The sequence below is a fragment of the Pocillopora verrucosa genome, chromosome 11 (genome assembly GCF_036669915.1).
Source record: "Pocillopora verrucosa isolate sample1 chromosome 11, ASM3666991v2, whole genome shotgun sequence".
Taxonomy (NCBI): domain Eukaryota; kingdom Metazoa; phylum Cnidaria; class Anthozoa; order Scleractinia; family Pocilloporidae; genus Pocillopora; species Pocillopora verrucosa.
The window spans coordinates 899,408-925,219 of NC_089322.1; the positions used below are offsets into that span (position 1 = coordinate 899,408).

At 39.8% G+C, this 25,812-nt stretch overlaps 1 protein-coding gene across 1 annotated transcript; it reads left to right on the plus strand.

Moving 5' to 3' along the window:
• Positions 1-1,965: 1,965 nt before the first annotated feature.
• On the plus strand, positions 1,966-25,044 carry LOC136284450 (uncharacterized). Its single transcript, XM_066174787.1, has 31 exons — positions 1,966-1,987; positions 2,808-3,062; positions 3,361-3,468; positions 4,270-4,683; positions 5,939-6,205; positions 6,559-6,694; positions 6,827-6,932; positions 7,553-7,667; positions 7,817-7,975; positions 8,388-8,561; positions 8,729-8,908; positions 9,325-9,495; positions 10,352-10,534; positions 11,426-11,794; positions 12,343-12,558; positions 14,089-14,837; positions 15,378-15,683; positions 16,221-16,456; positions 17,163-17,436; positions 18,196-18,330; positions 19,071-19,202; positions 19,908-20,337; positions 20,847-20,952; positions 21,061-21,140; positions 21,755-22,144; positions 22,517-22,656; positions 22,927-23,086; positions 23,357-23,488; positions 23,622-23,867; positions 24,310-24,528; positions 24,863-25,044. The coding sequence occupies exons 1-31, from the start codon at positions 1,966-1,968 to the stop codon at positions 24,958-24,960; spliced, it is 6,708 nt and encodes a 2,235-aa protein (XP_066030884.1). The 3' UTR covers positions 24,961-25,044.
• The last annotated feature ends 768 nt before the right edge of the window (positions 25,045-25,812 follow it).

The following is a 25,812-nucleotide window of genomic DNA, read 5'->3' on the forward strand; positions in this document are numbered from 1 at the left end:
TTAAGACAATTACAAAACCTGCTAGACAAAGGAGTGATCAATAATTCAACGTGGCTATATCATAGCTGTAAAAACCTTTTTCAAATTCTTCTTAATAAACTCAAATGTTGGTGGAAGACATCTAAAATAATCAAAGCGAGATTCCAAACCTCTGAAAGGTGAGTTTGATGATAAATTAATTCGAATGAATGATAGATCTGATCTTATCAATGTGTTGGTTTAGTCATTACGCGCGATTGTAATCCAATTAAAATAAGTATTCCACTAGGCAAATATTTACAAACAGCAATCAAATTTTGTTTGACAATGTCTGTTAGGATGTAAATAGTGTTAAGCTCGATGGTTTTGGTCGAAATTTTTCTCTGAACTCTCTATTTTGCCCAAACTGGAAAATGGACTCAAAATTTAATTTTATTTAATCTGCGTCAACACAGATTAAGTTGTGGTTCTTATACACCTTGAAGTTGTGGTTCTTATACACCTTGAAGTTTCTATGTAGTATATAAGCCATTCCTACCAAGCTTAAAAGCAAATCCAGTTTCTTTGTCACCGGGTTGCGAGTGTTTAGCTCTCTAATAGCTTTGGAAACAAAACTTGAAAAATTGAAAGTAAGACCATCAAAATGTCTCCTGATATCTGTGTGGCTTAATTCCAGCGAATAATATCTTAGGCAGGACCAGAATTAAAATACGTTTCTATAGCTCGAGTTACCTCGTAATCCAACAAGGAACAAGCAACGTCAGGAATGGCAGCCTTTTCAAAAAGCTGACCTCCGCGCGCTCATAGCGTTGGATAATCGAGACAATGAAAACTTGGGTTAGTATATGGAGAGTACCAAATGGGCCAAAATAGTTTCGTCGTTTTCAAACACTAGTCATCATGAAACGAAGTCATCGCAATAGTCGGTTCGTTTCCCTCTGTAAGATGAAAAACCAATAGTTGAAGGTGATTTTAGGAGGCTTCGATGTTGCTAAGGTAACATTCTATCTAAGTGAAATGATGAAGTCTAGATGAGAAAAAAATTTTGCAATTATTATTTTTATGCATGTTCTCCAGACTGTTCTCTATACATTTCTCAGGGTGCTGACAAGAAGAATTTGTTCAACAATCTAGAATTTCTTTGGTTGGCGATCATTTCCTTTATTGTGACCTTAATGTTTCATAAATAAGATGCTAGTCACTCTTACGGGTTAAAGGGTTAACACATGCAACAGCGTTTTGCTGTTGTTACAGAAAAAAGGACTCGATTGTTAGTTCGTAAAGTTGTTGCAGAGAACATTGAAAAGTAAAAATCCCACGCAGCAAATAGTAAGGGCTCACGAATATTTTTTCCCGTGTTTTGCTAAATATTTGAAGGATAATTACCACAGTAGCCTCCTTTTGGCGCGAAAATATGCACGGATATTAGATCGTGGACATTTTCCGAGATACGAACATTTTTTCCAGAACGAAGCTCGAGGCAAACTGTGAACTTTAAGGTTATTAGTTGTTAACATGCTATTGAGACAATAAAATTCACTCTTTTACCGCTAAAAAGATACAACTAGGTATTATTCCTACCCTTTGTCTAGGGAAAAATAGGATACCCGTTTCTGAACGGCCTTTGCCATCGACCTGTTAAAAAAAGCGGATTAACCTGTTAACAGAGCAGTAAAATGTAAAAAGCACACTTCACTTTTAACAAAGTATGTTTGGCTCTAAGTGAAAAACGTGACACCTTCGTTGTTGCTAATCCGGAAAGGTTTGAAACGTTATGTGATTTTTTTTTTCAATGTTTTTTCTCTGGTTAAATCTAACTTACAAATATGCAGAGGTCTGTATTTGTTCCACTAATCATAAATCCCTGCCTAAGGTTTGGACTGGCTCGTCTGCCTTTGGTTTCGTTGTGATTTCTTTTCTTATTGGCAGGAATCAATAGCGCGAAAGAGGAGATTTCGCACATTTATTAATATAACGGTGCCGATCATGGGTAATGGAGTGGAAGAGGGTAGAATGGGAAGGAGTTCAGGAAGGGTTTGAATCGATTTGCACCAAATGTTACAACGCTCCGAGGCAAATTTAATTTTTTTTTTTGTCTCTCAAAAGTTCACCATAACTTCATGATATCTATTTCTGGATTTTAAACGTGGTATTTGTGGAAAGGAGTGTCCACAGTTCATGAATATATTTTTTTCCTTTCCCTTTCTAGAAACTAGAAGGTTAACGTACACGTACCGTCTCTTGAGACAAAGGATGATGATGAACCGGAGACTATTATGGTTGACATTACTGTTCGCAATTCTATGGCGTAGTGGTAAGTGTTCAGAGATAGGATACCTTATGAGTAGTGCAATAAGGCGAAGACTCAGGAAACAGTTCCCCCCTCCCATCTCTCGTATGCTTTAGACCGAAGCACCAATGGATGTTTTTGCCAAATTAGTCGCGAGGTGAGACTCTTACTGTACCTCACTAAACCAAGGGGGAATACGCAGATACTGCTCAGCAGAGTGTTTGGAAACTAGAAAATATTTGCGTAAAAATTGCAATGTGTAAGTAATAAATAAGTAAGTTGGTAAAAATAATGGTCGTAACAGGAATAAAAATCTATCTAATGAAAGGCAAATGGCATTGTAACCATAAAGAATGTTAAAATTGTAAGTAATATTACTAATGTTATATTCTTATACCTCTCCATGGTAAGTAGTGTTCGTACAATTATAAGTATTTCTGGTAAGATACGTTTATGCTGTTTGTTTGATTGATCTAAAAAATTAGTTTGCGAATTGCTCGTGACATAATTATACTTTCACATTTCCTTTTTTTTCTAGTATATTCGCAACCTCCCTATAACGGTGACCCTCAAGGTCCAAGGCCTTTCTACTTGAATGAGCTTTTTGATCCAGCAGAACAGCCACGCCCCCCACCACAGCAGATGTATTATGGGAACATGTTCAACAATCCAGAAGTCAGGATACATCAAGAGTGGAACGTACCACAACCAAGATTCCCTCAGCATTACCAGCAACACGTGCCAAGCATTGAGGATCATAATTCTTTGCCCAAGGTTTTGAACATTTCCAAAGGTAAAGCAATCTTTACTCTCTACATTTACTCAGCCATAGACATTTGTAATTGATTGACCAAGAATTCATATAATTTTGCAAGCTTGTGTTGTTAGTTCGCTTTTGCTTGTTCGCTTCCCTGTCTTTAACTTTAGTTTGGATTGTTTGTTTAACTATGTGTGCCCGTCTGTTAATCTGTTGTCTGACTCTCTGTCTGTCAATCGATGTGTTCCTCTTTTTGTTTACAAATTTGAATTTAATCGCTAGTAATTAAAATAAGTTAATAACTCAATTATTAAACTGCACGATTTACTTGAAGTTGCAGAAATTCAAAACAGGACCGCCGATCTGCTCGGAAATGACACAAATGATGTGAATTCTGGTGTACACAGCGTTGTAAGAGGACTTTTTGGCTCTAAAAAAAAAGGTAATATTTCGTAGCCATTGTACTTTATCGATAAGCTAAGCTGCCTTGTTCCTACATAATGTGCATAAGCGTGTGATTATTTTAAATTGGCACAAATTGGCTGATAAACGGAATTTAACACCTTATAATTACACATAGGTAATTAGATGCATCGGCCCAGTACCTAATTATATTAGTGCGCTGGAGCTTGGATCGATATGTCAGGCAAAACAGGCAGTTCTCAGGCAAAACTGAAAGTGAAGAAATTGATGGAAGAGGAGAGGTTTTATGTTGCGAATAGGTACAATGAAACAATTGTTGACCACCTCGAAAATACACCAAAGTCCCTTACTAGTTAATTTAAAAAATACGGGATGTATACGCGAAATACAGTCAGGATTTAGGAATCCTGAAGGGCTTCCGAATAGACCAGGATTTCCTGCGAATCAAAACATTAAAAGTTGCAAATGAATGAAGAGACCATGTCTTAATTACTTTAGTAACACTAAGATTATGGTGGCTTTGATTTTTTAAAAAAACATTTTTCGCTAATCATAAACGGGATTTGAAAGAATAACTGATAGCCGCTCTCAAAACAAGACAAAGTATGTAAAGAAGATTTCACTAAATTTCCCTACTCTAATAACTAAGAAAATACTAATTTTGGTGAGGATTTTTTTCCTTATATTTGCGGTTTGCGAGTCTCCCGAGGTTACTCCTCACTTGATCTTTTCTCGCTTCACGTAAAATTGTTAGTATCAATACTGGAAAAAAAATCATGTCCTAATTACAGTAATAAACAGTCACATTAACTATGTTCAGGGTCGACTTCCGGTGGACTTGTAGTTCATTTCACGTTCGATCAAATCAAAGACAAGCTCGTTATTGACGATTCTCCAAAAGCTAACAACGGTAAACTCGTGGGTCAATACGCGCAGACTATGGACAGCCCTAAGTGCAAAATGAGTATCCGATTTGAAGGAGGGAAAGGACACATCGAGTTGGATGGAAACAAACTTAACGAAGAGAAGAAAGATGCGATGTCAATTTCCTTGTGGGTGCGTGTTGTAGATAACCAGCGTGAAAATACAATTTATGGTTGTGCTGGAGACAGGGGAACCCATTATCTGAGTATCAAACCAAATGCGGCCCCAAATGCAGTTGTCAACTGGTTGTACAAGAAACCTGATGGGAAGGTTGTGTTTCATGTCATGTCTGAGCCTGCTATACCTTCAGGTCAGTGAGCCTAGCTAGATTTGTAAACGCAGCGGTCAAACGTCTGCGTATGCGCGAACATTGTTATTTACTATATGCCGTACTTTTAGGCGGTCAGAATTGGCCAAACTTGATTAAGCTTTGTGTCAGAAAAGTCTCATCTTTCCCTTTCCCTAGTTTTGTTCCTTTTAACATACTCTCTATGAAAGTTTTAATTTTATTTCGCTTAATTATTTTCCAACACAGCTGTTTTCTTGTGGAAATTTTCGCGGTAAATTGACACGCAACCTTTATCTCCTTGCGCATGCCCGTCAGTGAACACCTGTGTTAGATATGTGTTGCAACGGCCATAAAGCCTGGTATTTTCTCTGTATAAGTTAAATCTTTCTTAAGTAGATTTATAAACACAAATTGAGTATCACGCAAAGAAATTGGGATTGTTACTCGGGGGAAAACTAAAATATCTCGTTAAGACGTGAAAACCTCTTATAATGATAACGACACAAAGAATGAATGTTCAAGTTTATTTAAGGTCGCAAGCCTACTCAAGAACATAGAATATTTTGTTTGGAGATAAGAAAAAGGGTAGCTGAGATTTAAGTAACTAAAAAAAAAAAAAAACAAAACAAGAATATATATATATATATATATAACTAACTGCAGACAGTACTGTTTCGGCCTTCTGGGCCTCATCAGTGCAGTGCTGATGCTAGGATGGAGGTAAGGCTATATAGCCACCCCAAGTGATCTCACACGTGTGGTATCATCTAAGCCATGCCAGAGTGCTCAAACTAGATAAACTAGTGAGCATGCATAATATATATATATATATATATATATATATATATATATATGTTCATTCAACCACAACCTATCAGAGGGTAATGAGAGAATGAACCTCACATATGATAAAATCACTTGAACTTAAAGACTAGTCTTAAGTCTTTATTCATTATATGAGAGGGTGAGGGGGGGGGGGGATTTGGGGCAACAAAGTGGAATTGAATTAGTCGTCGCCAACAGAGTATTGAGGAGTATAGAGAATTGATTGCCGATGAACTGCCAAAGAGGAGGAGATTATAACATAATTACAGAGCCGTATGGGCGGATCAGTAAAATTTCAGTGTGACACAAAAAAGGTCCACCGACCCCTCCCCCCAGGTGATCAATATGACCGGTCCAATTTGGTAACAGTTGGAGGTCTCTGATTATTGTAATGATTCTTTTTCCCGAGCACAGATTGACTCTTAATCTTTGCTTCGATTTTACTTCTTAGGAATGTGGACTCATATAACTGCGGTTTACAATGCTGCCTTAGGAAAAGTAAAGATGTTTGTAAATGGTGAAAAGATTGTAACAACGACGAAAGATATTGTGAAACTATCCTTTGTGGGTTGGAGTACATCCGTAGAAATTGCAAAGTTCAGCGGAAATCCACTAGGTTTCTTGGATGGATCTATGGACGAGTTTCAAATCTTTACTTCCGCCCTAATGCACACTGAGGTCCAGGCCCTGATGGAAAAATGTGAATTTCCAACAGACAGTAAGTAATGCCCGTATACTTGTAAGAACGATCGCAAGATTTTAAAGACATGTGCACTAAGAAGCCCCTTCTCTCCTTCCTTTCCCACTCCTCTCTCTCTACTGACCCACCCTCCTCAACCTTCCCCTCCCTGTGCTATTGTTCCGTTTTGCGGGAGTTGGGCTGTTCCTCTGTTCTTTTCTGAGGTGAATTTAGGCTTCTCCATTTTTTTCTGTAGACTAGCATTCCAACCAGGAAGGGGAAGGGGTAGTGATACTCCTACTTGCTTCATGTTAATGAAAACAGGATAAGCTCTGGATGGGTATATCACTTGGCTAAAGTACAGACTTTACTTATGTTGTCTTTCTTGTCAGGTACGTTGTATTTCGTGGACGTCAAGACTGGACCTGAATCATTTTCCGGAACTCCATCTCGTGTGTTTTTCAAACTAATTGGGGAAAAAGGAGCTCATGGAGAAGAATTACTTGGAGAGGATTTTTCCAGAGGAAGGTAACGCTTAGGGTGAAAACAAATTTATAATTTAAGTAGCGGTTGCACAGCGACTGTAAACGTCCTTGCTCTCTTGAATTCGATCCATAGCTTTGTAAATCTGTACTTTTTCAAACAAATTTCTCTCTTCAGTACCAGACAGTTTAATGTCTACTCGGCCGACGTTGGTAGACCGGTCAGAATCAGCATAAGAAAGGATACGAAGGGTATCTTCTCCACGGACTGGTACTTGGAGAAAGTAAGTTCTGTAACAATGGCAGAGACTTAGCCGGAAATATTGTCATCGTTGCCGGAACAAATAGGTTAAAATCATATTTTTGAGTTCTAATATCTCCCTGTTTTATTATAACTTAATTATTATAAATTTAATTTATTATAACTTAATTAACAAATTAACTTCAGTGTCGGTACTTAGCAATGCCCAAAGAAATATACCACCAGCCACCAACACCTCGGTGAATAGCTTTTAAATAAAATGTGCGCAAAAAAATATTTACGTTCAATCCTGGACATGATAAGTTTTCTACGGCATAGGAAATTTCCTTTTAAGTGATGCAAAACCTAAAGTAAAGGCTTCGTTGTCTTAATCAGAAGGACAACAACGAAACAATAAGATTAACACCAATGACAACAAGGTTCCTGCAGGATGTTGAGGATTAACACAGATAGATAGATAGATAGATAGATGGATAGCTTTATTAAAAATCACATGGCAGCCTAATAAAGCTGAATTACATGATCATTTACATTACAATACTGGCTAAAAATTATATATCATATTCAAAGATTGTTGGCAAAATAGTTTGAAGGTGGTCATTTTTTTATCCAACATTGTTTAGTCTTCGGTTTTGATTTAAGGTCATTGTCACTGTGGAAGATAGGACTGATGGACCGTCATTTATTTTCAACTGTAACTGTTGGATAGGGAAAGACAAAAACGATCTTCAAAAGTATCTCACTCCCGAGAAACATGGTAAGTGACGTGTTTCATTTTCATTCCAGGCGGAAAAAGCCAACATCGTGAATATTATTCGTATGGAAGTTATCTAGATTTCCCTAGATCATGTTGCATATTTTACCTCTGATTTTTTTTCTCATTATTTTGGATAAATTTTATTATAGTGGATGGAAACTGGTCTCCCTGGAGTCAGTGGAGTGGTTGTGGTTCAGGTTTATGTGGAGGAAACAAGAAAGTTAGAACAAGATCGTGTACAAACCCCCACCCCACTGGGGGAGGAAAAGCTTGTCCTGGAGATTCAATTGAAGAAGGAAGCTGTCCAAGTATGTCGGAAGTTAAATCAACTTTCTTCCACTTTAGCTTTGCTATCCACGAATAAATTTGTATTGTGCTAAAAAAGTAAGCCTTTAGGAATAAAATTTCTTTAACTTGTGGAGAATGAAACACTCGGATGGCTCAAAGAAGACAAAATTTTCTAACCAAGAAGTGAAGAAGTGATCCGCTAAAGCTTCAGTTTGTTTGCTTAATGTCCACCACTTTATGTATTTATATATATATATATATATATGTATATATATATATATATATATATATATATATATACTTAATGCTCTGTCAGATAACTTATCAAACTCCATTGTTATTTTCTTTGATCTCAAAAATGATTACTCCATATGTCCATTCCTATTATAACGGTCATTTCGTTTATCTGTACTGACATATTCATGATTACAGTCGATGGCGGTTGGGGTGCCTGGGGAGAGTGGTCCGCCTGTAGCAAGACTTGTGGAGGTGCTACAGTAACACGAGTAAGAAAATGTGATAACCCTGCCCCTTCGAATGGCGGGAAGCCCTGTGAAGCAAAAGACGCTCAAGAAACCAAGACAGATTGTAACCAACCTTGTGAAGGTAACAGGAAACTTCAGGCTCACAAAAAGCTATCATTGATATTTAGCCACAGAAGTTTTTTTTTTCGACGCTGCTGTTTGCGAGAGTGTTAGGTTTGCAGACCAAAAAAGAAAATCACAAAAACAAAAGGACTATCATGAATAACAATGATTTCAATCCTTCTTTAGTTGGCCCTTTGGATGGTCATTGGTCCGACTGGTCAGAGTGGAGTCCCTGTGCAAAATCATGTGGTGGAAGCCGAGTAACACGAAAAAGAAGCTGTAACAATCCTTCCCCTCAGAGGGGTGGGGAAGAATGTCCTGGGGAACCAACTGAGACTGCCTTTGATTGCGAGACCCCTTGTCCAGGTACATATGTTAAGTACATCATGGGCACATGTCATGTAATTCGTTTACAACTTTTTTTCAGGTTTAAGTGATAGTTTCATAAGGCTACAAGTCCTTGTGCAGTTAGCGGAAATGAGATTTCAAAATTCCGTCGTTTTCTTCGTCAAAAGGCAGTTACCAGGCCCTTGAAACGTTTCGCCAAAGCATCCCGTCTCGGATCATACCGGTTCTCTTTCCCGCCTCCGTCGTGGTTTACTGGGTGTACCTTCTTTGCGCACCAAGTGTCAGGAAACCTCATGTTTTTAGCATGAAGATGTGTCATCTGCGCCTCTTTTTTTTCTGATTATAGCTTGTGTACAAGCGTTAATTACTATAATCATTTTCACGACATTGCATTAAATCTTATCCAATCCGATAATCATTGTAATTTTTTAAAGTTCCTGGTAAATGGGGAGACTGGGAAGAGTGGTCCGTATGTAGTGCAACTTGTGGAACTGGAAATAAAGTTAGGACAAGAGAATGCAACAACCCCGCCCCACAGTATGGAGGAGAGTGTCCTGGAAACGGCCAGGAAACGGAAGCATGCGAGATAAGAAAGTGTCCAACCAGTAAGTATACGACTTTGATATTGATCATAATATTACAAATGTTCCACTCGTCAAGCCGAGTAAACATCCAATTGGGCAATAAAGCAGGTTTTCTACGAACAGAAATTATACCTTTAGCGAGAGAAATTATAATACACACGAAACACAATAGAACTTACCGACTGTTTCGAGTTTAGAGTGACCATAACTCAACAATTTTGGTTAGCAAATTATGCCAGTACAAACATAGAGACTAGTTCCTTTCCACAAAACATATGGTCGATGTCCCGGATGTTGACGTCAAAATGCAGGCACGCGATGGGAGCTACACATAACGGCAATAATAATATACGGGGAAAAAAAAAGGTTTTTTTTTCATTTGTTGCAGTAAAATCAAAACGAAAATAACCACAGCGGCCTATCGGAATTTGGATAAATATCACAAAGCAACAATTATATACCATAAACAAACTTTCTAACGCACGGTAAAACAAGGGTACATGGGTGGGATGTGGAATTTATCTCATGTATAATTGTTTGACAAGGAGCTAGGAATTTTCTAGACCAGTCATGTGGCGCAGAAATCCCACGCTGCTTTCGACACTCAGTTGTAAATTATTCATGAAGCCTTAAATTATTGTAACGGTTAGGACCTTCTTTCGTAAACTTCGGCTGATAGGAAAATTCTTTCTAAAGATTCTTCGTGCTCTTTTGACTTTTATTTTACTCTGTTATCGTGGTTCTTCGCAACTTATTTCACAACTAAAGCAAGGAATATACTCTTCATATGCAATGTTGTGTTAATGCCGGTGTGTTGCCTTGGGGAACAAAATTCTTCCCTCAAGGTAAATTTGGGTTGATGATTTTCCCTCAACAGATGTAGTGAACGGAGCATGGGGTCCCTGGGGTCCTTGGGGTGAATGCTCTGAGAAAGAGGTCTGCAACAAAGGAGTGCAGTTACGCACTCGCCAGTGTAACAACCCTGCACCACAGAATGGCGGTGATGTATGTCCAGGGACTGGTTCCGAGAGCCAAGAATGTCCAAAAGCGAACTGCAAAGGTACGCTCATTTTTGCCTTTAAACAGAAGAACTTTGTGTCTTGATGCATTTTAGGTAACCCAAAGACGTAGATGGTTTTGTTCAGTCCTGTTTTTCTCAGCAGATTTTGCGCAAAAACTACGAACAAATAAGAACCTCTGCACTCGGAAAACGATCAACCGCCTAATTCTGCTTGTTCAAATTGATTCAATAGTTAAGTTAATATCCCTACAAGCATCTCATCTTAACGTAAACGTAAGCTTACAGCAATATGTGTATTCTCCATACTGCTCTCTATACATTTGCTAAATTACAAGACTTTTTTTAGTTGGCAATCATTTCCTTTTACCCTCTGACCTGAACGTTAGACTCAGGAGTGGTGCTCTTGGGAGAAACTAGATGTGACACAGTATTTGTGTTTAGGGACCGGTAATTGATTATTCATTGCCTAGGGCGGTCGGAGGATTTTGGCCTCTTTAATATTCTTATGAGCCTTCCATTGACAATCAATTTTCCATGGTCCCCCTTTCTACTCTGCTAGCGAAGACTGATTCCCCCCCCTGATCCCACTACAAACCACCTGTGAGATCCACCCAAAATCTTTCGAGCCCCCTAACCCCTCCCCCCCTAGGGCGGTTGGAGGATTTTGGCCTCTTTAATTTTCCGATGGATCCCCCCCCCCATACCCCCTCCCCAATGAAAATCGATTTTCCATGGTCCCCCTTTCTACTCTGCTAGCGAAGACTGATTCCCCCCTGATCCCATAACAAGCCATGTGTGTGATCCACCCAAAATCTTTCGAGCCCCCCTCCCCCCCTCCCCCTCCAGGTGAAAAATGCTAGTATCTAGCATCTGTGATACCTCACCTATGTAATTTGTTTGTTGTAATTCATGTCTCGATTCTATTTTCAGAAACTCCTCAAAACACCGACGCTACAAAACCTGTTGAACCAAACTCATTCATAGCATTAGTGTGCAACTCTCAAAACGCCGAACTTCTCAGCGACTCAGCAAAAAACCCTTTAGTAGCAGCTGCATTTTCAAATCTCCCCAAGCTTGTTCCATTTCTGAAGGGCGGTTACTTTGCAGTTAAGCAAAATACAAAGGAATTAAATGAAACTTGTTTCGAGCCTATGAAACTGCTGACCATAGCAGAGCTGGCTAAACTCTATCCCGGTTTCCGCTCGGCCAAGCCAATGCCATTTTTCACCATGCCTGCGGACACTGAACACGTGACAGGAATAAAAGTTAATTTGAGAGCAGATAAAGCCTTATATGGAGGTGATGTTGCTAATTTCCTGACCTTTTAAGGTTCATATCTCTTCTCTAGCATGATAAGGACTTTGAGCATATCGAAAGGTTCTCAAGCATGATCGCAGCATCCCACGCAATGATCGTACCGGAGTTGGGGCCAAATTCTCGAAAGTCCCAATAACTTGAGGGCCTCGAAGCCACATTTTAAGATCAAGTTTTAAAGAAGAGAGAAGCACGTTCTTGCGCCCTAAACAGACCATTTTGCTCCTTTAACTGATAGTTTTATTATATAATTATCACCATGTTTTGAAATCCCTATCTTAGGTGAAACAGAAAAGATTTACAAAACTGATAAGTTACCTGGACCTTCAAAAACGGGTCCCAGGCCACTAGCGTTCAGTTTTGTCGCTATTTAGGCAGTTCACTCGTGATCTGCGTACTTATTCGCGTCTTTTTGATGTATGTTCTCTTCTTCTGATAACATTTGGCAGTTATGGATATTATTGTTTTGGTCTTACAACAATCAATAGAGAAGCACCCTTATCATAGCTGTATTTTCTTTTTTATCTTTGCAGTTGAATTTCTGTTGGATTCTGCGTCAGTTTATGCTCCAACTGATACAGTTTCTCTTGAAAACGTAATGTTTCTTTTCCGAGTGTCTCCCGGAAAAGAAGAAATTGTGGCCCATGGTTTTGATGACATTGGGAAAGCTAAATTTGCTGTTTATGCCAGCTTAGTGGGTGAAAATGAAGTCACTATTGAAGGAACCAGCGGGCAAACTGCTACGTCGGGTAAAGCATGATTTCAAATTTGCAAAACTGTAACTTAACAAAATGATCTCTAGTATGACTTAATCACAACGCGAACGCTTCATATTTCATCTAACCTGAGAATGCTTCTGAAGAAACTGTGATACTGAGTTGATCGGGGGATAACATGATAATTTGATTTAATCAACCGAGTTAAATAATGGTAACTGAACTGAGTGGAGTGCAATTTGGGCTGAAATCATATGCATGATTTGAAATCACAAGTATGATTTCAGACCAAAATTGCACGCCACGAGGTTCACTTACCACTTTATTGTATCCATTTTGAAGTCGCCCAAATATAGGACTTAGGCGGTTCAAATATTTTCTCGACGCAGTACTGAGCCGGTCTGAAATTAAATTATTTAATTTTTGTGGGGGGAAAAGTAAGAGTCATGGAAACAAAAGTTGCAAAATTTGCTACATGGTACTCTTTGTCTTTCATTTTCATTATTGTTTACTTAAAACAAGCCTTGAAATCTGATTGGATGTTTTGTTTTTAGTGTAGCCTCCTCATTGGCTGGAAAGAAGATGCCATTTAAAGCACAAAAATGGTGCGATTCGTGAATAAATCGCATCAATTAGAGCCAATCAGATTACAGGGACCACCAGTGATATCAAAATGGGTGTAATAATAATGAAAATTGGACAATGAAATGAAAATTGGACAATGAAGAGAGTTTCTGGTGGTGACGTTTCAAATGCAAGCCCTTTGTCGGAGCGAATGACAGAGGGCTAAAGCTCGAAAAGTCAGCTCTAGAAACTCTACGGTGACCAATTTACATTGTCAACTCAGTTGATAAAACCGAATTATCTTGTAAACTGCGAGTGACTAGCGTTTGAATCCTTAGGAGACTTCCGTGGTGTTCTTTCCCCCATGCTCTTTATAAATGTTCAACTGAGCGTTTCTCTATGACAACAAGAAAAAACGCAAAATTGCCGCATACTTTCCACTACCCGCAAAGGAACCTTTCAACGTTGCCGTTCTAGGCAGTATATTGGGCGCATGTTGTTTATGAATCTAAAAAAGACCACTTGTCCTACCATATTTGAGGTAAGGTTCTTAGCGAGATGTTAGAAAAAATCATTACCATACAGAGCTCCACCGCAGAGCTCTGGATGGTATCATTGCCAGAGGACGTATCTGAGTTATTTATTGACTGAAAAACTCTACAACTGAAAACGCTTCTGTAATTTATTTTTGCCACCACGCAATTTTCGCAAAACTCGATCTGCTTTGAAAGTGGAAAACGAAGACATTGTCTCCCGCCAAAATAAAGCAGGTTCGCGCCTGGCCATTGACACACTGAACTGGAAAATCTCAAATTTAGTAGTCATATTCGTCTTCCCAGAATTTCGACTGCCAGTTTTCTCCATCTCGTTTTGTAAACGAACGGAAGCGAAATCTTCTTCATCTCATAAATGCAGCTTTCGGCTTTCAACGTAGGCTCGTAGGTTCGTTTTCAGCAGAGCTCAGTGAGGCATTGATTATCTTCTATATTTACATTATAGAGGAAATTCAAGCTGCGTTGTCACCAAACACACCTGTAGCAAATGATTTTTCCTTTACACAAGTTTTGAGACGCGGAGTAAGGAACCTCGACTCAAAGTCTCCTACCGATCAACTTGCACCGTTAGAAAACGTCTCCAAAGATGGAAAATACGCAGAGAAAGCTGCGAAGATGAGTAACGGTCCTCAAAAACCCAACAGAAACAACATTCAACGAAGAAGGACATTTTCGAAGAAGAAAAAGTCAAGAATTGGAGAAAAACAGACGCGCCATAATAAATTTACACATCGAAGCGCGGTGCCATCATTTTCCTATGAACCAATAAATGAACTAAGAGAGGAAATGCCAGTTACTTATCCAAACGCGATGACTGTTAACCCGTTATATGCCATTTCTCCTCCGCTGAACATGGGGGCAACCCCCAACTTGAAAGGCTTGCAAGACACACCTAAAAGGTCCTTGAACTTGAACATTGACCAGAAAATACTTGAAATATTGAAGCGCGTAAATTTAGGCCTAGTGACAATATCTGACTTGTCTTTACAAATCAGCGCGAGCATGAAAGAGGTTATTGTGCGAGTCAGTGGTAAGGTGGCCCCCAATGGGATCGGTGGATGGTTCAATTTTGAGATCATACGCAAGGATATTTTCGCTGTGGCTTTCACGACGGAGCAGGCTGCAATTGAAGATTTTGTGCAGAAGATGTTTAACACCAAGCTTGGCGTGTTTGAGAAGTTAGAAAAAACATCAGTGAGTACATATTCAATAATTAAATTAATTTCGAGATCATTAGCGAACTATGCAATCCGATTGGCTCGCAGCAGTGCGATACATCACGATTCACATTCATTTTTTCCTAGCTGGCGAGAATCAGGCAAACGATTTCCGTCCAAATTGACCTTCTTTGGTTTAATCCTTAAATCAAAGGAGGTTCTTAAAAGCGTCGTTAAAGAAAAAACCTTGTTAGGTTGAAACCAAAATTATTTAGTGACCAATCAGAACAGGACTGAATCACAGAAAGTGTGAACAAGAAAGAAGAAAATTTAAAGCGGTAAAGCGCAAGTGTCTAAGTTATGATTGGTTTTAGTTTCGCTTTTGCCTGGTTGAGAAGTGATGTGACCTTCGTCAGCCAATCTGTGTATCGAAGCTAAAACATTCCCACCTGATTGGCTCATTTCAAAATTTTGATAAACTGAACTGACCTCTGATTGGCTCCTGACAAGCTACAGTAGAATTCATATAAGAACCAGGTCTGTTTTCCAAAACTAATCTTTGGCGGTTTCTTTTCAGTTCGGTATTTCGTTCGCGCAGAAAGGTTATAAAGTGACACCAGAGACAAAATTTCAAAAAGAGCCTTTAAAATCTTTGATGAAAAAGGAAGTCCCGGATGGACTGTTTTTTGCTGCAGTCACAAAGTTTGCAGCGAATTGTGGGGATAACTCGCATTGCAAGTTTGGAAAGATACTGATGGGCAAAGATTCCTGGTTAAAATTTCATGGTGGCGTAAACAAAGCAGGTGTCAAAGTCAACGCAGGAGTTTATGGTATACCCATAAAGGGGGATCTGAAGTTTAACAAAGTTGAACTGTTTATAGAGGTGAGACGATGTCAGATTAACAAGAACTTTTATTTGCGGGGACAGAAAAAGTAAACAAGGTGAATCCCTATGGGTCGGTCATTTAAACAGAGCTCAGTCGATGTTTAACAATTAAACTGCGTTCTAAACCACCATTTTCAATTAAGCCGAACCTTTTATCTCAGCATTTATTTTTGTTATCAGTGTCACGAGGGCGGAAAAATAAAAGAGCAAGGACATTTATTGAATTAAATCCACCCTTTTCATTAAAAATCCCCGGGGCCTACCGTTTGCGTGAAGCCGCAGTGTGGATTAAACCCATGTAAATAACTGGCCCATATTACTCTCATTTTCTAATATTACAGGGGGAGGAGGGAGATTTTTAAGTCGGGCCTTAAGAGTAAAGCTCACCTAGGCGCACTAGCTTAAAGTTACGTACTTACCTTAAGTTTGTTGTCCAATAGGAAGGATACTTTAATTGCTTGAAGTGAGCGTTCTTTCGAAGATAGGTGCCTTGGCCGTAATAAAGATCTTCCGTTTCTTTTAATTTATTCTTAGGTTAAATTTGGTACTGCACCTGTCGCCCCTAAAGTGGGCTTTGCTGTCGAATTAGACGTACCCGTGGAAGGCGAAGTGAGCGATAAAGAAGAAGAAATGCCGAGCACATCTCTTCAACTTGGAGGGAAGCTTTTCGTCACCGGGGCAGCTGAGATAGGAACAACTCTGTATATGAACGGAATGTGGAAAAAAGCATTTGGTTTAAGTTTCCTTAGTATTGGAAACATACAGATTGGGTGAGAAATCTTGTCTTAACATTTTTACTTTTCTCGTGACATGAAGGAGAAAGGCCGTCAGCCATTTCATTATCGAACCTTCAATTCACCATCTTTCTCATTGTATCAACCGACCCTAGGCTCTCGACATTGGGATCCCAGCTATGCGCAGGACACTTATCACATATGAAATTATTTAAGGCGTAGTTGAGTCACTGTGGCTCAGTGGTAATTGGCCTGCTCCAGATGTTCATTTAATAAAACGAGGCTCAATAATAAACGGCGCTATATGAGAAAAGGAGTGAAAAAAACAGGAAAGTTTTGGGTCGAATCGTGTAGGCAACCAGACCGAAGCCTCTCTTGTTCTCGCTCTTCCACAACTACTACGCTGTTAACTGTTTAGCTCTGTTTTACTTACCGAACGCCTAGAACATCCTAAGCTCTATAGTGGTAGAGCTTAGGATGGCGGAATCTAAGGGTCTGATAATCGTTTCCTCGTGGGGACTTTTTTCTTTTTTCCACGATCGTGATTTAACAGAAACACATCTTTTTTTTCGTTTTAATTTTGTTTCTGACTTTGTTTCCACTGTGAAGCACATGAATATGACCCGTAAAAGATTAATAAAAGGTGCTATTAGAGAATCTAACTCATTTAACACCAAAAGCTATCCCCTTTTTGTTTTTAAGCATCAGTTAATTAACAGCGTTCCTCATTTATTTTCTTTAGCCTAACAATTTCACTTGCCACCGGAATTCCAACTGAATTTACCTTCAACGGCCGCCTAGAGATTGGGCACGACTGCCAAGGGAAGGACGATTTCAAAGTGGATGGTCCTTGTTTCTCCGGGGAGGCCCTAGTAGGAATAAGCGCAAACCCTGCTGGCCAGTATATATACGGAGAATTATCTCCTGTTACTATCGGGAAAATATTAAGAATGCTAGGATCTAAACTGCAGCTACCTCCACCTGTTTTGGAGAGCGGTTTTCCTAAAGGTTTAATAGTAAGTATGAAATTACAACTAAAAGGAAATGTATAGATGGAAATAAGAGAGATGGTAAGTTTTGAGCTCGGTAAAGAAATAAAGAAAGTTTTGTCGAGAGCGTGGGACAAAGAAAAATTCCTGAGTCCCCATGAGAAATCGAACCTCCTGTTTGTCCCACGCTCATGAAAAGACGAAAAAACATCTTTCTTTGAAATGAAATGTATAAAACCTCACGAATCAGAATTATCTTTTTACAACATAGCATCAGTATACGTATTCTCTATGCTGTTCGCTATACATTACCTAAGGTGCTGACAAGGAGAGTTTGTTTAGCAATCAAGAGTTTCTTTTGTTGATGATCATTTCCTTTATTCTCATGACCTTAAAGTTTGATTTAGGGATGATAATATATGGAGAAATTAGACGCTGGTTATAAATCATATTTAAGTGAGATATCCACAACGAATCCTCACCTTTACGTCTAATCCTGAGAATAATTAGACCAAACTGGCGAGTAAATTTTGTCTGTTTTGTATTGGCTGGTTTTCCCATTTATTTATACTTGTTTATTCATGTGTTGCACGTATCTATGTCTGTTCGCCTGTTTTACCTAATTTTCGCTTGATGTTTTCAATTTATGATATATCCCCCATTTATGCTGCGGAACCGTTTATGATTTCTGAAAATAACAAAATTTAAGCAAATTGTTTTTAGCTTTAACGTAAAACCAATGGATCTCGTGTGTTTAAACACATCTTTTATACGTTTATCTGTAAGATTTCTGCAGCATGGAAAGATCAGAAAGTTCCCTACGCTGGAGCAACAAAAGAGATAAAGAAAGGTGTTTTCATCAAAGGCACCATCAATATTTTGGGATTCGCACCTTCTGTCGAAATATTACTCAGTAACGAGGTAACTTACTTTTAATGAAGGATAATGAAACTCATCTCCAGTACTAGTCTCCTTCGCAGTTGTTTTTTGGTCTCGTAATGTGCACTCTTTTCCCAACCAACGCGGTGGGGAAGAAAGAGCGCGTCAGTTGTGTGGCGAGACCAAACAAATGTTGCGAAGGAGACTACTCCAATAATGAAAGTGTGAAGGAAAGAAAAGTTTACATGCACAAGTAGATTGCAACCCTTAGGCTTCTAGAAAGGATTATTACCCAATTTTCTTCACCATTTCAATACCTTACCCACCCAACAGGTAATAAGAGTAAGCAGCCCTATCAGTTAGGAGTTGTTACACTGATATAACACCACAGGCTGCACAGTATTTTAGACGGAAGCAACACTCAGGGGCCTAAAATGATGAAGGAGATCATGCTTCCTTTGCTGTAACATCTGCAAATTGTTAGACATTCGATTCATCTCGGATAAGAAAGATAAATCTAAGACCCCGTTTCCTGCATCTTCTCTGTGCTTGTTGGCAAGGGATATTAAAGTACCCACACACTTTTCGCAAAAAGTAGGGATCATAGCTCTCGGCGTTGTGGTCTAGCATTCTTATTGTCTATAAAGGTCGTTAGATTTAAAGTTTAACTTAACCAGACTGTCTAATATCGCAAATAAATATTGAATAGATGAATGTAAGAAGCAAAAAGGGGGAATGGATAATCAGATCACATTGATGTCCCATCTCTTGTCTTCTTGCAGCAAATCAAGTTTGACCTGGAGTTAGACCCTGTTAAGTTACTGGGTAACGTGCAACTAGTGCGCTCCATAGCAGACAAAAAAAAAGGACCAAAGTTTTATGTTCACGCTAAGCGGAAGCCACTTCAAGCTGAGGTGAGATTTCAACTGTCACAGAGCAGTTTTCAACAGCCAATTAGAACAAAATTAGCTCTCACAAGAAGCCGATGGGAACCCAAACAAACAAACGACCCTAACTGGCGGGAAGAAAAGACGATCAACCTGCAAATGGACTTCGTTTTGCTTCTATGGTACAAGGTTTTTTGCTAAACATTAAAGAAAAGTGGAGAAAAACCATTATACTTCCAAATTGCCATCGACACTCAGTTGAATGTCACTCTTTGTACAGGATATAATGTTGGAATAGCAAACTTTAAAGATAATAAGTTACATGAAAACATTTGTAGGTCCGCACTGTGTGCATTTATGCTGATGCTGCGTAACTGTTACTTATTGAGTAAATTTAGAGTTAACAACTGAGTTGAAAACGTAAATCGGCCACCGTAAAGAGTTTAAAGGCTGACGCTCCGAGCGTTAGCCCTTCGTCGCTCTGAAACGCTCGAAACGTCGGCCTTTGGACTCTTTACGGAAGCCAATTCACGTTTTCAACTCAGTTATTAACACCGACGCAGCACCACAGTTTCTTTAGAAACGTACACCCTTTATTCATTTTTCTCTTAATGAACTGTTTAAATCTATTTAAATCTTATATATTTCTACTGTCCCTATGCCTCCTTGGCATTTGATCTTAACGATCTGTTTGACAAGCACTACCCACTAAATACAGTTACTTTCCAACAGATTTACATTCAAGGAGCCGTGGTTATCTTTGGGAACGAATTAGAGATTATGTTCAAATTCACAACGGAACGCATTGAGTCAGAAGTGGCTGTAAGCCTGTTTAACGTGTTCAAGGCGAGAGTCGCTATCGCGGCAGGCTACGGAAACCCGTTTGCTAATACCGGTTTTACCGCCAAGTTTACCATAGAAACCGGTTTTGACCAGCTTTCGAAAAAGACTTCTGAGGTTTTGGTAGCTGCTCTGCAGGCGGCAAGAAAAGCTTTGGAGAAAGCTCAAGTGACAGTGAAAGAAGCCAAACTTGCCTGCGAGAGAAAAGCAGGTAGTTTCTGCAACATCTGTGAAAAACTGGCATGCGATGAAATTACTGAGGAATGCAAGCACGCTATGGACAAGTTTAAGCACTATGTGGGAGAAAAAATAGACAAGTTCGGTAAGGAGTTTATCCGATCAATTTCAAAATTTACTTCCTCTTGGCCTTAATTACACTGGCCTGTTCCAGAAATTCAGTTAGTAAAATCGAGGGAAGTAATAAACGGCGCGATAGTGAAGGCAGGGCAAAAAAAACAAACAAACAAAAACAAAAAAAACAAAAACAAAAAGAAGCATGAAGCAACCCGGCCCAGGCCTCCTTTGTGTTGTCCTTCCTCCGATACTTTCGCACCTTTCACTACCGCGCTTCGTTTTACTTTCTAAAGGCCTGGAATTGAGCTGGCTCTACCTATACTGCCCTGATGGCTACAGTCCATACATAAAGCGTCACACATATTTATCATAACTGCCCAGTGGGAAGGAAAATATTTGAGTTAAGGAAATATAAATGCACCCAATGTCTCGAGTGAAAGAAAATGTCCTTATTAACGTTTATAAAATCAACATCGTTGACGTTATCGTCATAATTATTATGACATTCGACTACCGTCTGAATCAATCATCTTTCAGGTCGAAAAATCAAAAGCATTGGGAAGAAATTCGAATCTACTTTCAAAAAAGAGAAAACAAAACGCTACATGGATCTGCTGACAGATGGAATGAACTGCGCAGCTAAGTTGAAACAGAGTAGTGACCACACAGCCGAGTATTCAAACCACGCCCATTCAGAGACGCGTTGCCATGCCAGTCGCTATGGGAACTCCACTCATTATCGGTCAACTAGGCGCAAGAGGTTTGTGGGTAAAATGATGTGCGAGAAGTTAGCTAAGAAGGCTTGTACGATGGCAAAAGATTTGTGTAAAGGTAAGAAGGAGATAATCTTCAGTGTCAGCTAATGATGCGAGAAACATCAAAATTTGAAAGACAGACCTATAATCAATGCCAAGCCATTTAGATAAGTTTTGAAGATTAACGGTGAAGCTTCGCTTAAAATCGTTGGTGAGACTGCTTTTCCCAAACGTCGAAGGTAATATTGAGCCCTAAAGGAAACCATACATCTTTGTACCTTGTATAATAATGTATAATATCCTTGCTACGTCTCTTAGTTAGCAAGTGCACGTTGATTGGTCAATTAAGCCGGCTGTATTTTACCGTACGGCCCCGGCTAAATTAAAAAAATTTCTTTAAATTGAAATCTTCTCTCCCTATTTGAACCCGAAAATATAATAAATATCTTAAAGTTACGGAACCTGAAATTTCTGCGCGGATTTATGGTCAACGCGCTTCCGCTGGCGCATGGGCCATAAATCTGAACGGATAAAGCTCAGTCTCGGAGGTTGCTGAGAGGTATATCAGTCAGTTTAAACTAACTGCAGACTATAGTTTTAATTCTTTGAACTGCTGCTTGCTCACCTCTCTGAGAGCCATAAAGTCTAGCAGACTATTTAATGACATAACTACATACAATTTTTTTCCAGGTTCCTGTAATATTGTCGGCCACATTACCAAAGGAATGTGCCAGGCGCTCGACCTTGCCGTTTACGGTCTTCACGTGCTGGAACAAAAAGCGTACTGGGCCGAGCAAGCTGTCGTAAAAGCGGCTAAGAATATGCTTGTTGTTCACTCGTTATCATTCGAGACTCACCTAACATCCACTCCTCTTGATTCTACCGTGTCTCTTGGGGCTGATGTTAGCATTTTTGGCTCTAGGGGGCAGTTTAAACTAGAATTTAATCTGGCTGATCCCCTAAAGAATGTTCATAAACTGGCAGACACAGCTCTGGAGTTCTTTAAGAAGCTGTTTAGTCCTCGACCTTCCAAGGATGTTTATGATAAGCCAGCAGAAGAATCTGATTTCGAATTTTCAGGTGTGTGTGCAAGAAAAATACATTCGTAGAAATTTCAAAAACGAAGGATCTATTGCTGGCTAATAGAAAGACAGACAAGGAGACCGGCTGATTTAATGGCCGACTGATAGACTGACTGAATCACTGCATGACTTACGGACTGACGGACTGACTGATTTCTTGACTGACAGACTTACTGACTGATTTCCTGACTGACCGACTACCTGACGGATGTTTTATTAGATATTCAACTGATAGACGTTTAACTGGCCGTCCGAATGATTGAAATAAGTTCGCTGGTTGAGAAATTCTGGTCTTTGGTTCTGATTGACAGAAAGATAATTAAGTTGTTCTGGCCTCTTCTTAAAAACACTTAAAACTTATCCAATGTAGGTGAATTCCGAATCCAGATGAATGGCACGAAGGATTGCTTGTCTTCTCCTGCTAGCGCAAAAGTTGGTTCTCCTGTGACTTTGGGCTCCTGTGATGGGGATGTGTCCCAGTGGGTATTTACACTCACAGGAGGATTGATGGTAGGTCTTGCTACAAAGTAACCAATGGAAGGTCTGCAAATGGGATACGAACTAAGAGTGGTTTAATTTTTTCTTCTAACTGATCTTAAGCTATGCCGAAGTTCGGGAGAGGGTTGCTCTGCATCTATGGGTCACTTCCTTTTGTTTCTTTTTGACTGAGGAAAAAAAACGCCAAAAACTTAACCTTAAGTGAGATTTCAACGTGAAATGTTTTGAAGTTCTTTCCTGACACTGCTTTCATCTCGCTGATTTCACTTTTGCATTCATCAGAATGTCAAGTCTGGTCTGTGTGCAGCTATGGGTTCAGATCAAGGTCAAGCTCTTGTGTTACAGCAAGCTTGTGACGTCACCTCTGAGGAGCAGAAGTTCACTTGTAACGGCACTAAGATTACACCTGTGAAGGATTCTGGATTGTGCGTGACGGGATCTGGTAATAACTCATTCAGTTATGTAAAATAATCGATATACTGGGAGCACGCTAAAACTTCACTAACTCTATGGTCTAAAAAGCAAGATATCGCTCCTTCAATCGAGAAAAATACAAGAGAGAGTTTGCACTGCACGAACCAAACGCTTTTGGTCTATTGCCTGTGGTAGGAAGCTTACGCGTGTCTGAGCTCCTTATGAGACTTCTTGGAAATAGCATAACAAAACAATCTAATTCATATTTATGTTCCAATTATTTTTTACCATTTCTTAGCGGGAAAAACAGGATCAGGTGTAGTAGAAGCCAAGTTGCTCAAGTGTGACGACAAAACCGTGAAGGATGAGCAGGCCTGGATGATATATGATGATCCTAGGGCCCTCTCGGTTTGCGACAAACATGTTCCTGGTGAGTTGTTTTACTATCATGGCTTAAGAATTAATGTTAAAGAAACAGGAAAAAGAAAGGGAAGTGGGAAAATGATTGAAAAACTATATTCATTGCCATTAAATTTGACGCCGATGAATGTTTACCAATTTAGACATCGCTCTTGGAAAGCCCGCCCTGCAATCCAGTTTGATGTCCGTTGATGAGTTACAAAGTGAGTCCAAAGGCAAGAAAGTAAACATTCCTGGGGTGGGCCCAGAACTGGCTGTGGATGGTAACATGGCTACAGAACCTTCTGCGGGCTCCTGCTCGATTACGGCCATTGAAGTTGACCCATGGTGGAAAGTGGATCTGCAGAGCGAGCACATTGTCACAGATGTGAATGTAGTCAGCTCATCTGGTAGGCGTTATTAGATCAAATTTAAACATCTTGCTAAATGAAGCTTTGATGTGCATTTAAGGGTTTTGTTGGTTATCACCCTGCTCTATCTTCAGGCGAAGTAGCAAGCTCACTTTTGAACCTTCTCAGTCGCTTGTAAATCAATGTCTGATGAAGAACTTGCGCTGTAACAGCCTTGATTGACCAACACATTCTCTATGATTTGCCATGAGAACGAAACCAGCAAAAAAGTCCAAGAAAGCCTTTCAACCAGGAGCTACCCGAAAATCTCTAGTGACAAAATGCGAGCATATGCTACATACCAGAGCGCAAATTGCGACATGCTGCTTGCAATCTCCTGTTCTTGAAGACTTCCACCTTAAGATCTCAATATCAAATATGTCTTCCTGTACTTGTTGGACAGCCAATACCTCTCTCCGTTCATAAATTACCTTTTTTTCAGGCAATTTCTCGAGTCCATTGTCAAATTTTGAAGTTCGCGTCGGAATCCTAAAAGATCACAAACAGAATCCAATGTGCGGGGACCAAGTCCGACAGCTGGCGGAGGGGGAGGTCTGGACAGCAGAGTGCAAGGTGCCGATCCCAGGTCAATACGTCTCCGTCAGTATGGTAGGCAAAGGATACTTGGCGATATGTGAAGTGGCAGTTTTCGCGAGATTAGGTGAGCATACAAAAATTGTACCTATTAGTCAAATGGCAATTCTCAATTGACTGACGAAAGTAATCCGCGATTTTTTTTTTTGCTCTACTTTGCACTCTAATTGGTAAAGAGACTCTTGTTATCACTTAAACCAATCAAATGGGGAAACTTCACCAATCATGCTTGGCCTCACTTGTTTTCCCGCACTTCAATCAGTTTGCTTTGCTTTAATTGGAAGTCTCATTGGCTTGTGATATTTTCCTTTTTTCTGGATTGGCCGTTGTGATAGTAACGGTTCTGGTTTTACGTCGCACATTACGTAACCCGCGTGTTTTTCTTAATCTTCCATTCCTAGATGATAAGGGAAAGTGCAGCTCAGAACTAAGCCGAAAGAGAGATGAAATAACTTACTTTTCTCCTGAGGATATGATCACAAACTGGAACAGATTCTAAGGAATAACAACCAAACCATCTCAAGAACTTGTGCAGTGTTTTCCAGTTTCCTTCATCTTCCATTAAATATGGCATTTACCTTAATCTGTTTACGTTTTGTTTTTATCTGCCTTGCAAAAAGACACAGACGACGGTTTGGTACCTTGCTCATCACAAAACAAACCACAAAACGCAAATTGCATCTTGCCACATGTATTTTGAATTAAAGAATTACATTTGATGGGAGAGTGTCATTGTGTTTTATGATCTTAACGTCTTTTACTTTTGGGGGATCAAATTATCCAACTTGGCCAGTTTCACAAGTATCTTATTGAACGGACGGAAGAACGAGCACAAACGATTGGACGAGCGGACGGAGGAGCTGACCGACGAGCGAACGGACGAGCAGACAGACGAGCAGATGGACGAGCCGACGGACAGTTAGACGGCGAGCGGACGAACGAGCTGACGGACGGGCGGACGGACGAGTGGATGGACGAGTGAAGGCACAAAAGAACGAACGCACGCACGGACGAAAAACAAACAAACGGATGGACGAACAGGCGGACAAATGGACGGAGAACGAACTAACGAAAACACAATGCAGAACAGGACGAAGGAACGAACAATGAACGAAAAACTCAACCAAAACACAACACACAAACGGACGTCAGAACTGATGAAAATAAACATCGAACGGAACGAATGCACGAACGGACGAATGAATAAACAAACAAATGCACGAACGAGCACACCAACGAAGAAGCGCACGAACGCTCGACCGGACAAATGAACGAACGGATGCTCGCACAAAGTTAGTGAACGCAGCACAGACGTACGCACGAACAAAGTCAATGAACGAACACACGGACG

What these genes read in the sequence shown, in the direction of transcription:
- LOC136284450 (XM_066174787.1), top strand. Translation starts at nt 1,966, where the DNA reads ATGGGTAATGGAGTGGAAGAGG. An exon ending in TTGCGACAAACATGTTCCTG is followed by an intron (nt 23,489 to 23,621) that starts GTGAGTTGTTTT and finishes TTACCAATTTAG; the next exon opens with ACATCGCTCTTGGAAAGCCC. An exon ending in GGCAGTTTTCGCGAGATTAG is followed by an intron (nt 24,529 to 24,862) that starts GTGAGCATACAA and finishes TTCCATTCCTAG; the next exon opens with ATGATAAGGGAAAGTGCAGC.